The sequence below is a fragment of the Seriola dumerili genome, unplaced genomic scaffold (assembly GCF_002260705.1).
Source record: "Seriola dumerili isolate Sdu_G_001 unplaced genomic scaffold, Sdu_1.0 BDQW01000290.1, whole genome shotgun sequence".
NCBI lineage: Eukaryota > Metazoa > Chordata > Actinopteri > Carangiformes > Carangidae > Seriola > Seriola dumerili.
Window position 1 is genome coordinate 1,527,262 of NW_019174545.1, and position 20,482 is coordinate 1,547,743.

Genomic DNA, 20,482 nt, shown 5'->3' on the forward strand with positions numbered 1-20,482 from the left:
ACATTATTCTCCATTACACAAAATTAAAAATAAAGTGTTTACACGTTGTTGACATCAAAATTAGACATTATTACACGCACTTGCCTCATCTAAACGTGTTATCAACATTCTTAGTTGTCTCAATTGTTGTAATTAATAATGACAAATCAGTGAAATGAAAAATGACTGAAACCATTATGATAATACCTTTTTGAAGAATTCTGTGCAGTCTCGGGTGGACTCACTGACATTTCAGATAAAAAGTCCTACTCCTTCAGTCTGTTGAAAGAGAACATGGCTCTGCATCAGACTTTGAGACATAAAACTGTATTTTATTGCTCTTTGGAAAATTGTCAGAAGATGTGTGCGCAGGAGTTTGACTAAGACACTAACCCAAAACAGCAAAACAATGCCAGATAGAGCATCAAAATATTAATCGTCACAAACACATTTCATATTTGCAATGAACGTTACAGTATGCGGTACTGTTTCTCTTATGTGAAATCTTTATTAATAACTTCTACGGAAATCCAGCTACTTTTTCGGCAACTTCTACACAACATTGATGCAACTTAAATCTGTTAACACAATGTTGCAACCAGACCTGAGTGCAAGCCGATCATTGAGGTCAAACGGTAAATACGTGAAACAGATTCTGCACGTCATAACTGTAACGCGGGATCAACAGATGGATATTGTAAACATTACTTTAGCTAGCTGTGCTGTTAGCAAGCTCGGTCTATGTGGTTTCCCTCGGTACGCAGAGGCTTGGCTGACAGCTGTGAGACTGACAGGCAGGAGGCAGCACAAAGGAACAGATGCACTGTGATGGTGGCGGCAGTAGTGGGGGGCTGCATCCTCCAGTAGCCAACATCCACCGTGCGCATTCTGTAAACTGGTAATTGCAGAAAGCCACCAAACTGTGTCTGTTGTGATCAAGAAAAAACATCTGCGATCCCCAACATGTCTACGAAACTCAGATAGTAAAGTAGCTATAGCTGAGGAAACGTAGCCTGTGCTCAATCAAAACATTTCAAAACAGGGTAGCAACCAAAACCAACATTAGCCCTGCCAAAGGCTCCAGCAAAACAAAACACAACATTGGGATTCAAATAACACAAAATAATGACTACCCAACAATTACTTAACGTGTAGTTTCCATTAGCATCCATTTAACTGTTTATCTTAGTTTGCTGAATTGCTATCTGCAGCCCGCTACTTGCGAACAAAACCACCAACGTTACACTGAAGAAGTTGACTTCAAGAGTCTTCCGAGCTAACCGCGAAGCTAGTATTACCACTTACGATAGCAGCTAAGATAACTAACGCTAGCTGCCTAACATTCGCTAACAACAATAGTCGTGTTTTAATAGCTAGCTAGTTATGCTAACTAGCTCGAACTGTTGTTAGTTAGCTTCTAACGCTGTTCCCCGTTGAAATAAAGGGAAGGCAATTCAAATCATACAAGGAAGCGCTAGCCGGGGTAAATAAATGCTAGCCGATTTCTCTTGAGCTCGGAAAAGGTGACTGGTTTCAGTGAGTAGATGTAAAGGCAATGGCACGGTTTCTAATTCCGTGGCAACGGCCCAATCCTCGGGCTCGACAAATGACATCCAGTTGAGGCCGTGCGCCTCGGCAGAGCAAAAACACACCTAGCTAGCTTGGCTGGCTAGTTCGCTAGCTTCCGTTACCTCCCGGTCAACGATTAACGACGCCGTAGGTGGTCTTGCAGCAGAGCAATTATTAATGTGATAGATAATAATCGCAATTTTAAAAGTTTGGTTAACGAATAGAGATATGTGATTATATTTACCTTCGGATGTTGCGTTCAAAGGGAGGGGAATGTTTTAGCTTGGTTTGAGTCCGTGTCCGTATCTCTAGCTCCCCCTTTCTTCTCTCTCGCAGCTCCTCCAGAAGGAACTCGACTGGCTTGCCAGCTAGCTGGTGAGCTAGCTTGCTAGCTATCAACAATAATCCGGGTCGGACTGATTCGTTCTTCTTCCGTCACTCAAGGGTGAATGTTTCAACGTACATTCATGGGGAAACATTCGTTCTTCGGAGTTTCAGTCGGTCTGCGCCGACATAAACAAGGAGTGCAGCCAATTTCGACAGTAAATGAGAAATATGACGATTGTTGCGATCATCAAGAGGCTCTCCTCTCGTAGAACAAAATGCCGACCGGAAGTTCTGCCGTCTGACTGACCAAAGATCTCAGGAGTGACTCCCTCCATCGGCGCCAAACAAAATGCCATGCAACGTTTCGTGTTTGAGCCGCTGGAGGGCGCTGCAACACAAGTTTGTCTTGTCTATCACATTTACTGTACAGTCTACTGTAAATTCTGGTTTAGGGAAAGACAGATTATGCACACATATAAACAAATCATCATTAGATTTTCTGGTGATGAAACAGGCCATGGGATTGCCACATATAGTGGGGTTTCAAGTAAAAGTTTAGCTAGTTTTGCAATTGAACAATGCAATGTATTTAACGGAAGGTAACAGTACTCATTATGCAGAATGGCCCCTTTCAGAGAATTGCTGTATTTTTGGATTGTTATTATTATTAAAATAACAAGTAGCATTTTAATGTTGTGATAGGTTAGGTTGGAGCTACCTCTCTACCTACTAGTATTGCTGTGTAAGCTATAATAATGGATTGTATTTTAACGGCCCATAATCTATATTGTTCATAAACTCATCTGCAAACTAACTGTCATGTAAATTTAGTGGAGTACAGCATAAAGTATCATTAGAATAAGTATAAGATAAGTAAAGTATAAAATAAGTAAAGTGAAGTACTTTAAATTGTAATTCAGGACAATTCTTGAGTAAATGTACTTAGTTATACTTTCCAGCACTGTGTGTATGCGTGTGTGTTTTTTGTTTTGATTGATTCATATGACATCAATATGAGTTGCTTTATACTCTAATATGCATATCTCATTTAGAGGGGCTTTTTTTTCAAAGGGATATCCTAACTGTACAGGATTATGGGATGTTGCAAAAGGTAGGTGCATTTGCCAAATTTACAGTGTTGTTTTCAGGCAGTGAAAATCTAAATGTTACAGGTGATCAAATCCCTGTTTGCCCTCAAGGTGTCAGCATCAGTATTTGACAATGGGTATTCTGAGCAAAACGTCTGTGTTTGTTAGAGAGGCAACAGCTGAAGGAAGCTGGACTGTAGATAAGAGCTCCTGGTTTCAAGCATCAATTCCAGCACAAACAATCAAGGCTGATGGAGAAAAAGGAGAACTGCCCTCCCCTCCGGGACCAACAACCATTAGTTTTACCTCAAGCGAGATATACCGCCTCCACCTATGCTCCCAAAGCTGTTCAGTATCTGTACATCACATCCCTCTGGACAGCTCTTAGGTATAATGTGTAGAGCTGGCAGCTACTCCCTAATGACTGCAAACAGTTGTGTGCAAACTCATTGAACAAGTACTTAAAACATTTAAAGACATCTACTCATTAGCACACGTCTATCCTAGGTGCTCAGCTTTGAATTCACTGATAAAATCTTAAACACACAACCACTGATTTCACTTTTTTATTCCAAAAAATCTGTGCAAGATAAAACTACAACTATTATTCAGTCGTGTGTGTGTGTTGCGTGTGTTCTGTGTATGTGCACTCCAATGTGAATTTATGAGAGAAACAGTCATATCCAGAGAGACACCAGCAACTGTAAACAAAGGAACTATTCCATTTCCTCAAGTGTGTAGAAGAAAACATTTGGTCCTTTAAATCATCCATTTTTGCATTTGTGAAAGGAACTAGAGGGATAGTTAGTTTGGTCATTAGGTTTGATAAGAGTATGGTTACAGCATCTTTACATATGCAACCCTCAAGTAACCTTTTACAATTTAAATCTACAATTAATGTACACTTTTATCTACATTTCTCTATACAAGCACAGTATATTCAGAAGAACCTCCTATACAAAGCAACTTCTATGTAAATGTTACATTTGTTATATATACTGAATTATGCAAATACAAAACAGCACTTTCAAATTCAAGCTAGCTAAAATAAAAGATGGGAATTGGACGTGAAATCCATTACTTTACAACATGCATCCGTATTAAATCAAATGAAATAAGTGTTAGAGTTTACTATCTACAGGAAACTGAGGTTTAATATAAAACAAATATTTCATACTGACGTGAATGTTTCAACCAAATAATTTTTAGTTTCATTCCCATGTTAGAGGGCCTAGGTAAGGAAATCACTCGCTGTCATCGTTAGAATTGATCAACATATCATGCAATTGTTACTATCTTCCTATTGAAACAGTACTGCATTTGTGGATTAGTGTTTGTGCATTTGTTTGTGTATGGGTGGGTATAATTTAATTAAATTGTACAGAAATTTAGATAATATTTTTGGTGCTTTTTTTTGGTTGAAATAAATGGTAATGGCTTAAAATTCTGATATGATGAAAGTTCAAATTCTCAGCTGAGCAAATTAACAGGTAAAGCACTGCTTAGTGATTTTGGTTTGTCAGTCCTAATGATTGTAATGATTGATTTAAGGAACATGTATAACAAAAAATAAGGCTGGATATAGCTGCCAAGACATTGACAACCCTGTTTGCCTAAAAACACTTACTGGTTTGGACATTTAAGGGGCAAAAGTATGTGTGCCTCAAGTAAAGTGACATAATTCATCCTGCTGAACTCTATACAGCAAATTATAGAAAATAAAGCCACTATTGTCTGTACAGAAGTTTGTAAATAAACAGCCCTTTTCCCCCAGAGATGCTGACCTGGTCATCCCAGTGTATGTGCATGATATCCAACACTTTTCACATCAGTCTTCAGAAAGATTTCCATTGCCATTTCATTTGCTTTTTTCACACCACTCAAACAAAATAAAAAAACAACAACTATAAAGCCAGACAAAGTCTGTGCAGGTATGGGTTGTAATCTGTTGTGGTGCTAAGACTCACAGCCATACTGGCCTCTAGTGGGTGAGATTAGTCATCACAGTTCTGAGAGAAGTTGGATATGGCATGCAGGCCACGGACCACCAGGCTCTAGAGTGGTTCATGTTTAAAAGTAAACAGCTGCCACCCTATGGCTGATACATATAGTACTCGTAGGAAGCATCACAGTTCAAACCCTTAGAAAAAACAATGCAACAGTGAACCATTTCAAGTCTACAGTGTGTCAGAAAAGCCCACAACAGACCTCCCACATATGTGAGAGGAAGGTTTGCAATTTAAAAAGAGGTTAGTTGAGAGTGTGGTTCAATGCAGTTCAATGGTTTTTCTAAGAGTATGCAACCTCGGACAAAAAGCTTGCCCCTACATCTTGGTCTCGCTGTCAGCAGGCCTCTCGTTCTCATACTCATTCTCCTGGCAGATGAGCTGGTACGGCTTCTTGTCTGCCTCCTCCACCACTGAGTTGCCCACCTCGGGGTCCTTGTTCTGCAACTCGTGGCGAGACAGGTGTTCCACTATACCTGCACCAATAGAGTCTCCAAGGACATTGGTGGTGGTGCGCAATCGGTCCCTGAGGAAAGACAGGGAACAGATGAGAACAGGATGTAGGGAGTGTCAAGAGAAGAAAAGATAATACACGATAAGATAAAAAAAAAAGAGAAGAGAGGAAAAAAAACAAGACAATGAAACAAGAGACAAAACAAGAGAAGACAAAGTGACAGAAAAAATAAGACAAGATGAGAGAAGACAAGACAAGAGAAAATAAAGATAAAATGAGAGGAGAAGACAAAACAAGAGAAGACCAAGCAAGACAAGACAAAACAGGAGAAGAGACGAGAAGACAAGACAAGAGAAAACAAAACAAGAGAGGACAAAACAAGAGAAGACAAAACAAGATAAGAGAAGGCAAGACAGGAGAAGACAGGACAAATTAGATAGGATTGGACAAAACAAGTGAAGAGAGGACAAAAACAAGAGAAGAGAAGACAAAACAAGAGAAGACAAAACAAGAGAGGACAAAACAAGAGAAGACAAACAAGATAAGAGAAGGCAAGACAGTTCAAGACAGGACAAATTAGATGGGACATTAGATGACAAGATGGGACAAAACAAGTGAAGAGAAATCAAAACAAGACAAAGCGAGAAGAGAGGACAAAATAAGCCAAGAGAAGACAAAACAAGAGAAGACAAAACAAGAGAGGACAAAACAGGAGAAGAATCAAGAAGACCAAACAAGACAAGAGAAAATAGAAGACAAAACAAATTAAGAGAAGACAAAACAACTAGAGAAGATAAGATTGTGAAATATTAAACAATTGCATTGAAGATATTGCAGATTAAATCCATGTGGTGTGTTTGTAAATGTCTGCACATAAAAACTATCATTAGAAAACTGGAGGCAGTCTTTTATGGCTCCAGGCATTCCTCCAACCACATGAAACTCAGCCAGTAGATAGGAGGAAGTAGGGCTTTGCATCGGGATTGGATGCAGACTGAATAAAAACCAGATGGATTGAGGGACATGGAATGTGAAGGGAGAGTCCAGGGGAAGCTGTCCCTTAATCCACTCAAGAATGTAGAGTGCACAAATTTGATCCATTAACCCCTTCAATTTCCCTTGGGTGTGACTTAATTGAATTCATACCACACTGAATTTGATTTACTCACAATTAAACCATCTTCATTACTGACAATTACAACAATTAGTTTGTTCAAAGTGCGATGGTTCAAAACTCGTTTTTTCAACTTTCCCATTTAATGTGAAGTTTTTCTTAGATGTCCTAAACCAATACTTACAGAAACCAATCAACGGCAATGATGAGTGTGATGTCATCAGTGGGCAGGCCTACAGAGGTTAGCACTATCACCATGGTAACCAGTCCTGCCTGCGGGATTCCGGCTGCTCCAATACTGGCCGCTGTGGCTGTGATACTGATGGGAAAAAGTGCAAAAAACAGATAGAAATTTGAAGGTATTTCAGCTGTGTAAAGAAAAAAAAAATCACTCATTGCAGTGCAACTGAAAAAAAGGCGGACGTTACACAGATCTGACCGCCCGATCATCCTTTGTTACAGCATTGAAGAGGGTCACTTAAATTTATTCCCTTGACTGAAATACTATCCCTCATCTATCCCTATAGTCAAAAAGCCAGACCGTTGGTTAGAAAGTCTTTTATAAAGCTGGAACTTGTGGTTTTGAGACTTGGAGATACTTCACTTGAGTTAAGTAGTATTTCATGCCATAATGAAAGACAAATGTCATAGAAATATCCAAAAACTCTCAGAACAGGCAACATTTACTGACTCAAATCCTGTCGGGGAACATGTTTAATGATATTATATACACTGCTGAATGTTTGGCATTATTATTGAATGGTTAAAGAGCAAAACTTGTAGGGTGAATGCTTTTCACGTCTCATACCTGATGGTGAGAATCTGTCCGAAGTTGAGGTCATAATCATTGACCTGCGCAATGAAGATGGCTGCCAGGGCTTCATATAGAGCTGTGCCATCCATGTTTATTGTGGCGCCGACAGGGAGCACGAAACGGGTTACACGCTTGTCCACTTTGTTGTTTTCCTCAAGGCATTTAAAAGTGATGGGCAAAGTGGCAGAACTGTGAAAGGAGAGAGGGAGAAGGAGAATGACGGACAGAAAGTGTGTGAGTGAGAAACATGAGGAAATACTGACCAATCAATTAGAGAAAGCAAATATAAATCATGCTTATCAAGCCTGACCATCTGACATACCAACATCATTTTTGTTCCCCTGTACACTGACTATTGTATATGAGAGAATAAATAAAATCAATAAATTCTTCCTTGACCTTGACCTTTCTTGTCAGTCTGATTCTGAGTTGAACTGTATAACTTTTGGCCCAATCACATACCTGGAGGATGTTCCCAGGGCAGTGATGAGTGCCTGCAACAGCCCAGCGATGAAAACGAAGGGGTTCTTCCGGGTGATGACGAAGTAGAGTGTTGGCAGGACAAAGATGGCGTGGATTAGCAGCCCACAAATGACTGTCACTGTGTACATTCCCAGCTGGCCACCCATGGCTGAAATGTCATCCATCTCCACGATTTTACCGGCAATCAGGAACAAGATACCAATGGGGGCGTACCTGGGGATTTATGGGTGTTATTGTGAATTTATGCAATTCATCCAATAATTCATTCAGCATTATCTCTATTCACGCACACATCCATCCCTCCTCGCACTTACCACATGATTATAGCAACCAGCCTCATGATGGCTTCATTGAGACAGTCGAAGAAGTCCTTGAGGGGCTGTCCCTGTTCCCTCATGCTCCCAATGATCAGACCGAAGCACATGGAGAACACCACCAGGCCGAGAGCATTGATTCCATTAACCGCCCCTGGTACTGGGATCATCTCCTCCCGGGCTATACCCTGGCTGCCATTTAGTGTGAATATTGTGTCATTCACTGTCATCTTCACATGGACAACTCTCTTGGCATACTGTGTCTTGAACTGGATGGAGGGGTTAAATAGTGATTAATCACTGGGAGGATAGCATTTTATAAATGCTTTTATTCAAGGATTCTATTTGAGATTCATGGTCATTCTAACAAATGTATTTGGCCTGTTGAATATGAAAATATGAACATGTTAAATGTGTATTCTTTATAATAAAAAAACCTCAATAAATGCAGTTATTTGTTTGTGCTTTCCCATATGGCACACAAAATATCACACTCCCACCAGAATACCACTATATGCCTAAATTGTGTTGGAATGAGGAAGTGGCACTGAAACAAGGGCGTCAGTGAACAACACAGATGTGTCAGGTGTAAGCATGGGCAGAAAGGTCAGATCGTTAGGTTCCCATGAAAAAGGTCCCATCCCTGTCTGAAATGATGACTGTAAACCTGCTTTTTGCAATTTTTATGTTTATAATATGAAATTAATTTCGAGTGGAACAGAGATCTCTAATAAGTAGCTGAAAGTCCACAGGAATGACGATGGCAGTATAGATATACAGACATTAAATAGAAAGCCTGTATTGGAGAAGCTTTGAGCGATGCTAAACAAGCATTCAAGCACTGATGGTGAAATGCTGAAGTGAGACAGTTAAGGAATAAAGCATTTTATGTAACTACAGGAAAAGGGAAGAGAGAGGATGTGGAGAGAGAGAGTCACCTGTGTGGTGCAAGCTTCCACAAGGTTAGGAGGGAACATGTTTCTGGAAAACCAAACAAAAGAGTTACATTTTTGTTAGGGTTAATACATTTCTTACAAATTACAAATGCACTGCACAAAAAAACAAAGACAAACATGCAATGTATAAAATGTAAGTGCTATAGTCTGATATTGATTTGCATTCTACAGCCTTTTTTTGGCAAAATTGGACTGGAGCGTTTGTGTGAGTTTGTTTGATCATTCAAGGTGCATAAATGTGTGTGTGTGGGCACCTGATAAGGTCCAGGAAGGCATCAGCAGGGCTGACCTGCTCTATCTGCTGCTGCTTGGTGAACTCATCCTTTGAGCCTTTTCCAGGGTGAATAATGAGCACCATGACGATACCGATGAACACAGCAATGACGGTGGTGGTGGTGTAGTAGACCACTGCCCTCATACCCATTTTACCAGAGGCACGGCTGTCCAGAGCAGCCATACCTGGAAAAGAACATATCATATAAACCAATGTATATCAGTATATCAGTATGTTTACCAATTTGTACTTGCATTCTTCCTCATATCACCATAGGCAACCTTTCAACAGTTCCTGCAGAGGGAGCAGCAGTGCAGCAACAGTACTATAAGACAGTAGTGCCATAAGCAGCTCCATGTGGCAACATGTAAATTGGCCACATTACCAGTCACTGGGTAGCCTATGGATGTATTAATTCTTTAATTCTTTCTTTCAGTCATTAATTTCATATTAATAATTGTATATATTTGCTTTACAGTTACACATGTTTTTACTGACATGTGTTAGAAAGAAAATAATCAAAAACTCAAATGTTGCCTTATAACATCTAGAGAGTGAGGGAATGACAAAGTTAATCAAAAAATGTGTATCTATTTGTGTTGTTGTTTCTGGATATGGAAAAAATCTTCTTCAGCCATGTTGCCCCATGACCTTAAAGTTTGCATAAATATGTCACTAACTCTTGTCCCAGTGAGCGTACAGCCAGCCTGTGAAAACGTGTTGCAATTACAGGTGGAATACACCCATTTGGTATTATCTGACTCACTATCTGTGACAACAAAAAGCGGCGAGAAACATAATCTGACTCTGACATTTACTGGTGGAAAAGCAACACCTACTGTACAGCACCCAGGGGCAGATCTCATATACAAAATCTGTTTACATATACCGTCCAGTCATATATAGGTAATATATTCTAAATTACAGCTGCAGAGAAATGCTGTGAAACCTGGTGGCGATTTTGTGCTTTTCCATCCTTCAAATCAACTGTCTTTTTTTATTTGATCATACAACAGAACCATATGTTCCCAAGTGTGACATTAGTTTGTTGTGAACACAGAGAGCAAGTAGAGATGTCAGTTACAGATTAACAGCCTGACCTCAAATGAGTATCTCTGTCACAGAGAAGAAGACACAAGAAAGATGCACAGTATCTGTCGTCTGATATGAAAACTATATGCGCTGCAATGTATATCAAGCCAAGGCCAAAGTAGCTGAGAAAATACAACAGAGAGCGATGTTTTACACAGAAAAAATGTGATGAAGCACGATTCAGAAAAAACAGATCACGATCAAATTACAAATAAATTCTTTGGTTCCTGCTATGGCTGGTAACCTTTGCCTTCCTGCAAGGAAGACTAGATGCCATCATATTATACATATCCTAAAATAGTTTGAATTTGACAGTCCCCCTCAGAAGCCGCAAATCAAATTCATGTTGCATGAGAAATAGTTGAATAGTTGACTGAAAGGGGGAGAAAGACAAAAGATTGTTATGAACCAGAAAGAAGTTTGAGGGAGCCTGGAACTGTCCTCGACAGCTATAATAGCATTAAACAGACTTTGCAGGGGTAATGGTGGTAAAAAGGGAAAAAAAGCCATTTTGGATTTGGAAACAGACAAGTTGCCTCAATAGGCATGACAGTGGCGCTGTATTTTCACAGTGTCAGGTCCTGTTATGGCTATTTTCTTCATTCAGCGCTGTACAAGGCAAAGCAGGCTTTGTGTGATGGGAGCTGTATGACACTTTGACACTACGTGTGTGTGTGGGTTTGTGTGTGTGTGTGTGTGGGTTTGTGTGTGTGTGTGTGTGGGTGTGTGTGTGGGTGTACCTACTGGCCCAGCTTTTGCCCCTCTTTCTGTTCCTCTTGTCTCAACAAGCCCAGGACTTTTATCCTGTTTTTCTTTATCCTCTTCACCCTCCCCATCCTTCCCTCCCTCATTCTCCTCCCCCAAATTCTTCACCTCCTCTCTCTACTGCCTCTTGTTTCAGGGTGCCCTCTATTATCCCTGCCCTGCTCTTCCTCCTCTCCCACCCCCACATCTTGCCTCCCTGCACTCTCTTTCTTGCACGCTGATCTTATTGCTGCAATCTTCATTCATTGCCACCCTTTTCCTCCCAACCCCCCTTTCTCCTGCTCTCCTCCTATTCCCTTTTTGACAGCCCTGGGAAAACTTGTTGACTTAGTCAGCCCCGTACACACGCACACAATGATCCGAAGCCTGTTGTCCAGGCAACAACGGACGCAGCCTCACCAATTCCATCCTTTCAAAAGAATGAAAGAAAGGAGAGCAGGAAGAATGACTTTCTCTCTCATATGGGGAATGTTCATCAAACACAAAAGTAGGCCTACTTTAGGGGGGAGTTGAAGCGCAGGACATAGTAGCAACTGCAAGAGGTCAGTCCCGAGGGCAATTAACTGACGCTGGGCAAAGATTGACCCACATGTCTGCAAGACATTACCTGACGGCCTACAGCCAGAAAATATCTCCACACGCCAGTTTATGGACTTTAAACAATTTTACAGAAAATGAATGTATTTTGATAATTCATTTTCATTGGTTACAGCCTCTCAAATGTGCTCATTTTACTGATTTCCTTTGTTGTATACATTAAACTACATGTCATTGGATTTTGGAGTGCTGGTTGGACCAGACAACCAATTTGAATATCTCACTTTTGGGGTCCAAGATGCTGTGATCTGCATTTGTTTGTATGGTTTTCTGACATTTTACATTTCACACCTGTTGTTTTGGTTCATTTAAGTGCAGCAATGCAAAGTGCAAAAGGGCTGGCCTGTAATATACGTCTCTCAGCCAGTTACATCATAGCTCTGAAACAGCTGTGCCAATCACAGTGACACATGACAACAGCTCAACAAATGCAATCATCCTTTTTCACTTGGTGATATATATTGTTGTCCTGATGGTGCACAGCACCCCATGCCACCTGGACCACCTCCATTAATAATGTGACTTGTGCAGTAATTTAGCGCCATTCTACTGAAGGAGAACTTGTTCTTTACATTTTACTACCAGGATCTTACACACTTTTACATCTTGTCAGTAAAATTTTGAATTCATGACATTTAGGGATATACACAGGAATATGTCCAGTTATTTACTATAACACCGCCTTCATCCTCCTTTACATGTTTTACTCTGTGTTCCTGGTCTTCCCCTTAACTCCCTCCCCCTCCTACATTCAACCTCCCCTTCCAATGACCTCCACTGTAATCATCCTCCTTTTCCTCTTCTTACTACCCTCATCCCCTCTCCCTGTCAAGCCCCTTCTTGGCTTCTATAAATACTCTGTGGTGGACTCTAATAAAGAAATGCCTGAAGACAATGTGGATTCTTCTGAAAACACATGTTTGAAGTGGGTGAGTGAATGAGTACATATGAAAGGGATGTGGTTCTGAAAAAGATAAATGAGAACCCTGCAATTAACTGCTCTTTCTCTTTCTCACTCTCCCGTTGAAACACACAAGACCATTTCTCATAGTCCTTGATCTTCAGTTCTCCTGCCTGTCTGCATGGCTTTCCTTCATTTCCTACCTTCCAGGGCCCCTCTGGACTCTGCACAAACTTTTTTGATTCCAGATTCAGCCTCACTCTTCCTTTCAGCTGGGACAACCCATTTCACACAGTGGCACAATTCAGTCCTGGGACTGTGACAGTCAGTTTGCACAGTGGCCAAGTGTTTGCTGAAAAGAAGTCATAGGAGTTTAACTCTGATTCTCATATCCTCTAAAATATGTTATTCTCAAATCCATGTAAGCAATCACTTCTCTAAAATAGAGCTTAGTGCAGTTACATCTAGGCTGGTTCTTCTAGGAAAGCTGGTAAATCAAGCCTACGCTATGGGGTAGAAACACAGACAAACATACACCCAAGTCTGTCAAAACACTCGAGATCAGGAGAAGGAGTTCTCTTCAGTCCAAAGTAACCTCAGGTCAGTTTTATTACTTTTCAACTGAGGTCATAGTTTCAGCAGAAATCTGAAAAACTGTGAAAGAAAAAAAAGGAATTTTCAAAAACATAAGAAATGTCAAACTTTTCATAAACTAGAGGACTACAGCTGCGTTGGATATGTTCAAAAATGATGTCAGGTGACAAATTGGCCCAAAAACTTTTAACTGTCTTTCCCATGTGAGTAAAAAAAAACAGATAAACCTAATAATCTAATGATTTTCTGATTCTCCTGTTTTGTTGTTTTGGAAGTCAAAATTCCTTTAAGACAGTGAGCTGTAGCGTGTCAGTGTGTGTGTGTGTGTGTGTGTGTGTGTGTGTGTGTGTGTGTGTGTGTGTGTGTGTGTGTGTGTGTGTGTGCGCGCGTGTGTGTATTGTCCAGACAATGTGCAGGTTCGTGTATGTGTGTGTGTTTTTTTGTTGACTTCTGACTTCAATCTACTCCACTAAATTTCCAACAAACTACTGATGACAGCTCAGTGGGAACTCTGCAATAATTTGTAATTTCAGTGTTGCAATAATTCTATCATCTCATATCATGTATGAGATGAGATGTTGCATTCAGTACATTTTTGCAGGGTGTAACCAGATCATGTCTAACCACCAGCACAAGCTGTGAAACTGGCAGGAGTCAAACCTTATTAGTATATAACATTATAACGCTTTACTATTGACCTGCATAGTGTTATTGATTGGTTTCATCTGCCAAATCAGCAAAATCCAGATACTGAACTGGCACATACTTTATTATTATCATTTATTTAAGAAGAAGTCTCATTGTGAGATGTTAAAGCTTTATAGATGAATATCATGAGACTTTTTCTAGTTGTAGTGATAATGATAATGATAATAATGATAACTTCGTAGCTGGCAACATTGCTTCTGATGACTTGGATAAGGGCACGCGCACATACACACACACGTACACACACGAGAGAGGAGCTGTGTGCTGGACGGCTTGGCTACAGAATCTCTTTGTTGATTTCCACATGTAGCTGCGGTCATGTGACATGATGTCAGAGGATGCTGATGTTACGCCCCGCTGCAGCACAAAGCAGGTTATTATCGTACAATGAGTCTCTATCATCCCCTCAGGAGTCCGGGCTCTTGCCCTGTCAATCACTGCTCAGCGACTGGACATTTTGGCCTCACTATGTGCCGCTTATATTTGTCAGTCACTGCTCCAGTGTTTTTGGATAGTGTTTTATGACTCTATAAATCTGTAGCTTTACTTCCATAACAAGAAGAGGCCCTGCTCAATAACAAACCCACAGGCCTTTGCATCTGGAAGTGAACATCCCTGTGTGTCTAACCGGGTTTATGAACCGTGTCACCAGTGACGAATGAACTCGCTACATCCCTGGATTAGAACTGAAAACCTCAGTGTCATATGTCTGTGTTTTTCTGAAGCACAGGCCCAAATACATGCGAGTTACAGAGGGTACAAAATGTACTGTTACCATAAAGTAATCAAGGCCTCAAACCCTGAAATGCTTGTTTAATTAAAACACATGAAGTTAAAACTGCTTTGGTCATGTTGTATCAACATGGTCCAAGCATTTGATTGAGACCAGTAGTGTAAGTTCAAAACATATCTCTCTCATTCTCTCTTTGCCTTTCTCTCGCTCATGAGGTCATCCTAACCCCCGTCCACCACTCGGCCCAAAACCAACAAAGCATCGGCTGAACAAACAACTGGCTCACTCTGCCACTCATGAGGTACATGTTGGTCAGTGGAGCCACAAAACAACAAACAGCCCTGTCACTGATATAAACCTTATACACGCTACCTGCAAAACATGTTACTTAAATTTCGTACAAACAGAATCAGGTCCCACTTTTTCCACACGTGAAAACTGATGTTGTGCTGTACCTTCACTTCAGGCTGGTATAGATACAGTATGAGGGATTAAAGGGTGGATGGGTTTTTGTCTGGTTGGGGGCTGTGTCTACAGTGGCTGCCATATGTAAAAACTCTGTGGAGTCATGCTGAGCACACAGGCGCACAAGAGAAAACGCAAGTGAGTTTTTGTGACTTCAGGAGACACATTGCCGTGCTGTGTGTGCGATGACTGAGGCATTTGATATAAATTTAGAACAAACCAATGTCACACAGGCTTGAACTGTAAGTGCGCTAATTTTAGATATCTAAGGTTCATTTTGACTCAGAAAAAAAGCTAGTGACAACTGAACACTTCATTTACCGTACGTTTACCACCTTGTGTGTACAACATTGTCACTGTAATTAGGTGATACAAGTAATAAATAAATAAATCTCTATTAGATTCTTGCAAATTACACACATTTAACAAAAAGTTGATACAAAAATAACATTTGTAACTTGAAGAATCTTCAGCTAAATGAAAGAGTACAGGGCTGTACATTTTTAGTGTCCATACCAGTGATGAGACTGGAAACCAGCAGGGGCAGCACCAGCATCTGAAGCATTCTCATCAGCAGCTCTCCAGGGAAAGAGAAGAACTTCACTTCACGGTACGACATTTTATAAGGCCGCAGAGCAAATCCCAGGATTATACCTGCAGTGAGGATCAGGTGTGGAAGAAAAGTCAAAACTTTATTAGAATGTTTCAAAATTTTATGTCATGACTAGAACCTCAAAAGAGCCCCAGATTTGACTCCTGCTGTTGAATCTAATCATATTAAAGCAAACGTAGCATGTTTATGAGTGAATATAAATACTACAGTAATACCAATCTGTTTTTAAAATAACTCTGGACCTTGCAGCTTCCTAAGTAAGAAAATGTGTAGTTTTCACTTAAAGTTACACAAATAAAATACAATTAAGTCATGATCATTGCTGGAAACACTTTTTCATTTCTCAAAATGTTGACAAAACACATTTGTCAACATTTTGACAGAAGAAAGACATAGGTGCAGTGCGTAGACTTCAGACTTTAAATCAGCAGTTTAGAGACTTCGGACTTCAGATCAGCACTAAACCACCAACAGGCCCAGGTGGCTGACCCTTAAGCCTGAAGTGAAGGATATCCTGAATTTAACAATCCATCAAATGAGCTTGCCATGGCACGGTGTAATTCTAGCAGTGCTGCAGATGTGCTGGCTCTGTGTCAGCCTGGCTCACTTCCTACTGAGCAAGACTCAGAGGTTAATGGCAACAGGGCAAAGGTCGGATGCAGGGTCGGATAAAGGCCAGCCCACTAGGTTCATCTGAGTTCCCCCTATTCTCTCATCTGGTGAGTTTCTTTCTATTCTTTTCCCTCTTCCGTCCTGCTACAGGGGTGTTTGTCATGGCAGATTGATGGATTATTGGGGTGAAGCAGAAAATCTGTTGCCTTCTTCTTTACAAGTTTGAATAGAGGAGGGGTAATGTGGTGAGAGATGGTCTCTTCCTGTTATATCCAGTTTTAAGTCAGCTAAACTAACTAAACTACCAGCTAAATTACCAACAGAGTGCAGTGTCTAAACAGTGTCTACAGTAAAAAACAACCCTCTATAATAATTTTCTTACTTACCAATAATGACAGCTGCGACGGTTAAGATCACAAAGGCATTTCTGATGAAGAATCCCTTCACATCATCCTTTGTGATGTTCTCCACTCTCTTCTTAGCCAGCAGTGATCGGGACTGGATCCCAGCCCGGATCTGGTGGAGACCACCGCGGGTCCTCTGTGGGTTCTCCCCGTTGCTCTGAGTCATAGCTGCCGCTGGAATCTTCAGATCTGTTGTAAATGTGCAGGAACTCCACTAAACTGTGATGGAGACGCTTCAATGGTCCTGCTAAATCACTTGTTACCTGTTGTCCTTCTTCCTCTCTGTAACACCTCTCCTTTGGTTTGAGGCTTACAAGTTGCCTGATTGAGACATACAGTAAAAGCTAACATTAGACGTCTGAGCACTGAAAACAATATTTGAGAGGTAGACAACCACCTCTGCTAAACGCTGTGTCATTACTCTGCTACACTGAACTATCACCTATAACCGCTGTAAAAATACACAGCACAAACAAAGTGGATTAAATCATAAATGTCTTACTGCAACCTCTTAGGCAGATATCGTCCCTCATATGTAGAAGATATACAGTAATAATCATGCAAATTCATCCAAACGTGCATTACAAGAACTAAAATACTTAATGAATAGGTTTTCTGTCAAAGACATGCTGCATTCAGTGAGTGAAGAACACATGTGTTGCACCCACAACTGTGAATGCATGCAGATTTCCTCAAACATACACTTGAGTAACTACAACACACGTGTACAGTTTGGATCTAATGGCAATACTGATACTGATACACTCACACACATGCAGACACATGTAGAAACACTCAAATGGTAGACATGATAAATGGTAAAATACTAAGAAAGAAGTTGTTCCTGTACCTTCAGACTTGAGCAATAACTTCCTTTGGAGTAATGTCTCTCTCTTTTTTTTTTTTTCTGGGGAAAGCTCTGGTTTAAAACACGTTCGGTGTGAGAGGGACAGAGGAGCTCTTTGGGTGTGAGCTGGTTGGTGTGAGCAACCAGCAATGAAGAGAAAGCGTAGGAAAAGAGGAGAGGGGAGGAGAAAGGAAAGGAAGGAGCTGCGACGGGGATGAGGGAATAAAAGAGCCAGTGAGAGAATGGAGGCGGTGCTATAGTAGAAGAAAAACTAGTGTTAGTCACTCAAACAGTGTGGGCTTGTGGGGAGGTGAGGCGGAGACTAAAAAAGTGAAGTAAGGTAGGAGAGAGGGGCGGGGGTGGGGGTGCTTTTCAGACAGAGGGGAGCTTGAGGAATAATGAGCTTTCCAAGCAGGAAAAAGAGAAAGGACCTTCTTGTTTTCTTCTGTCTCTCTCAGCCTTCCTTTCAAATGGATTTCCACGCTTGATAAGTTCAGCCTGATTGGAGATTCCTGTGGAGAGTGAGTCAACAAAGAAGTTAAAGTCCTCCATCCATCAAAAAATATGGAAGTGGATTAGCCATTCATAGGTTTCTTTTGGCACATCCCCAACAGACAGACTCATCCATCAATATCACTTTGCCTTCTCTTGCTGCATTTTAGTACATTATACACATTCACGCCCGACAAAGTCCACTTGGCCATGATTTTTCTTTTCATGGAAAATGATGGGCTCTTTGGTTTGTTAAGCTAAACACAGCAGGTAAATATTAACCAAGTGCCATTGGTGCAGCTGGTGCAACTTTTGGCTCTGAAAGACACAAATCTGTGTAAACTAAGTCTGGAGGTTTTTTGGCAAACAGGCTGACGACAGTGCTGCTGTGACGGTGAGCTATGTAAACGTGCTGCAATAAAAACGTGGTGACTACCTGAGCTTTAGCACGGGAGAGTGGCTAGGAAATAAAACAGTCCCACAGAGGATGATCCAAACACAAGCAGGCAGAAGTTTAGTTTGGCAGCAAGACTCAGGAATTCACAGTTTGGCATGTGCGATGCGATTAACACTGAGGGTGTGCACGGGAATGTGTGTGTATGTGTTTGTGTTGTGTGTATGTGGGTGAATGTGTCTGGAAAAAAATTGAGAGAGAGAGAGTGAATGAGAGAGGCAGAGCTGAAGGCATCCTTTCTGACTCATACTGAGGGAATCCATGTTTGGCAGAGATGAGATGAGAGTTGAGAAACGTTTCAACCGAACGGTCCACACGCGCACACGCACACACACACACACACACACACACACACACACTCACACACACACACACACATACTATGCTTTATGCTTCATTTGACCTCAGTGAAATTACATAACCTCTTTACTACTTGAAGGAAGAAAGCAGAAGAATTTTTAGGAATGATACAGACACATATCAGTATTTGCACTTGTGTGACAGTTCATGCAGTTAGACATTTTTCCTCTCATCCAGAATTTGGACATGGAGGATTATTTCAAATCTCCCATTTAGGTTTGAGTTATTCAAAGCGCCAAACATTTCAATTCAGAAGAAATATCTTTTATATAAGACACAATTATTCCACAATGTCCCACAGACCTTGATGTGAACTGATTCTTTCTTTGTTTAGAGCATACAAAAACATGCTATTAAGTAATGACTGTCTGTGGATTATTGTTAATAAATATGCCAGTCTGTTTGAAAAGACTTGCCGTCAAGCAGTGAAAATATATATATATATATTCTTGGTGCTCTGATGACCACAGCCCAAATGCCACTGAGCTTCGTTGCAACCTGCTACTGACTGAACGTTGGCAAATTACACTGAAACTATCTTGATGGAGAAACAGTGGGATAATACGTTTTTCCCATGATTTTTGTTCCTTTATTGGCAACAACAGCCTTGTTTGTTCTTTTGTATCACACATGGGTGACTGCAAAAATCAATTAGCTGGCTTATTTATTTTAGTTTATATACACGAGACAAACTATATTTATGACTCCACTTGATCGGCATTTCTCCAGGGAGGTTAATGCTGGTTGATCGGGTCAACACTTTGGTTCAGACTGAAATAACTCAGCAATTATTTGAAAGATTACATCAACATTCATGGTCCTCAGAGGATGAATCCTAATGACTTTGATGACCCCTTAACATTTCCTCTAGTTTTACAGTGAAGTTGGTATTTGTGGAAAAATCTTGTCAACTACTGGATGGATGGAATGAGTTTTGGTACAGATACTAAGGGTCCCCGTCAGGGTGAATTATAATAACTTTGGTGATCCCTTACTTTTTCATTGCATCGTGAAATCAAAATTTTCAATTTGTCCAACACTTCAGTTTTTGACAAAATAGTAATGGCATTCCCATCAGTCAGAGCTGTACTTTGTATTTACTGCTAATTCAGAAATGGAAGCACAGTAACTAAAATGCTTATATCACTGTAGTTCTGAGAATGCTTGTATGATGACGTTGTGGTGAAGAGCCAAAGTACAGTTTCAGAGTTAGCAGCTCTGTGGCTGAGTTAAAGGGACAACCAGAGCTTAAATTAACAACGCTAACTGCTCCTTCAAATCCCAGGATTGATATTACTGGCTTCATGCCCTCTACTGTCTCTCACACAGGTGCCTGTAAAAGTCAGTTTAGCAGCTGGAGGATTCTCCAACAATGAGACAAACTGTATGATTGTACTGGATCTGATTTCAGTTTAGCTGTTTTGTTTTTTTTTTTTTACTTCTAATGCTGCCTCTTCTACCTAAAAG

The 20,482-nt window shown here is 40.7% G+C and overlaps 1 protein-coding gene across 1 annotated transcript; it reads right to left on the reverse strand.

The window, feature by feature from the left end:
- Positions 1-3,516: 3,516 nt before the first annotated feature.
- LOC111230923 (excitatory amino acid transporter 1-like) lies at positions 3,517-17,900 on the reverse strand. Its single transcript, XM_022757817.1, has 10 exons — positions 17,713-17,900; positions 16,845-17,183; positions 15,750-15,887; positions 9,359-9,563; positions 9,087-9,129; positions 8,149-8,417; positions 7,814-8,047; positions 7,346-7,540; positions 6,722-6,856; positions 3,517-5,495 (listed from the first exon to the last, which is right to left on the reverse strand). Exons 2-10 carry the CDS (start codon positions 17,026-17,028, stop codon positions 5,288-5,290), a joined length of 1,611 nt encoding a protein of 536 aa, XP_022613538.1. The 5' UTR covers positions 17,029-17,183; positions 17,713-17,900; the 3' UTR covers positions 3,517-5,287.
- Positions 17,901-20,482: the final 2,582 nt, after the last annotated feature.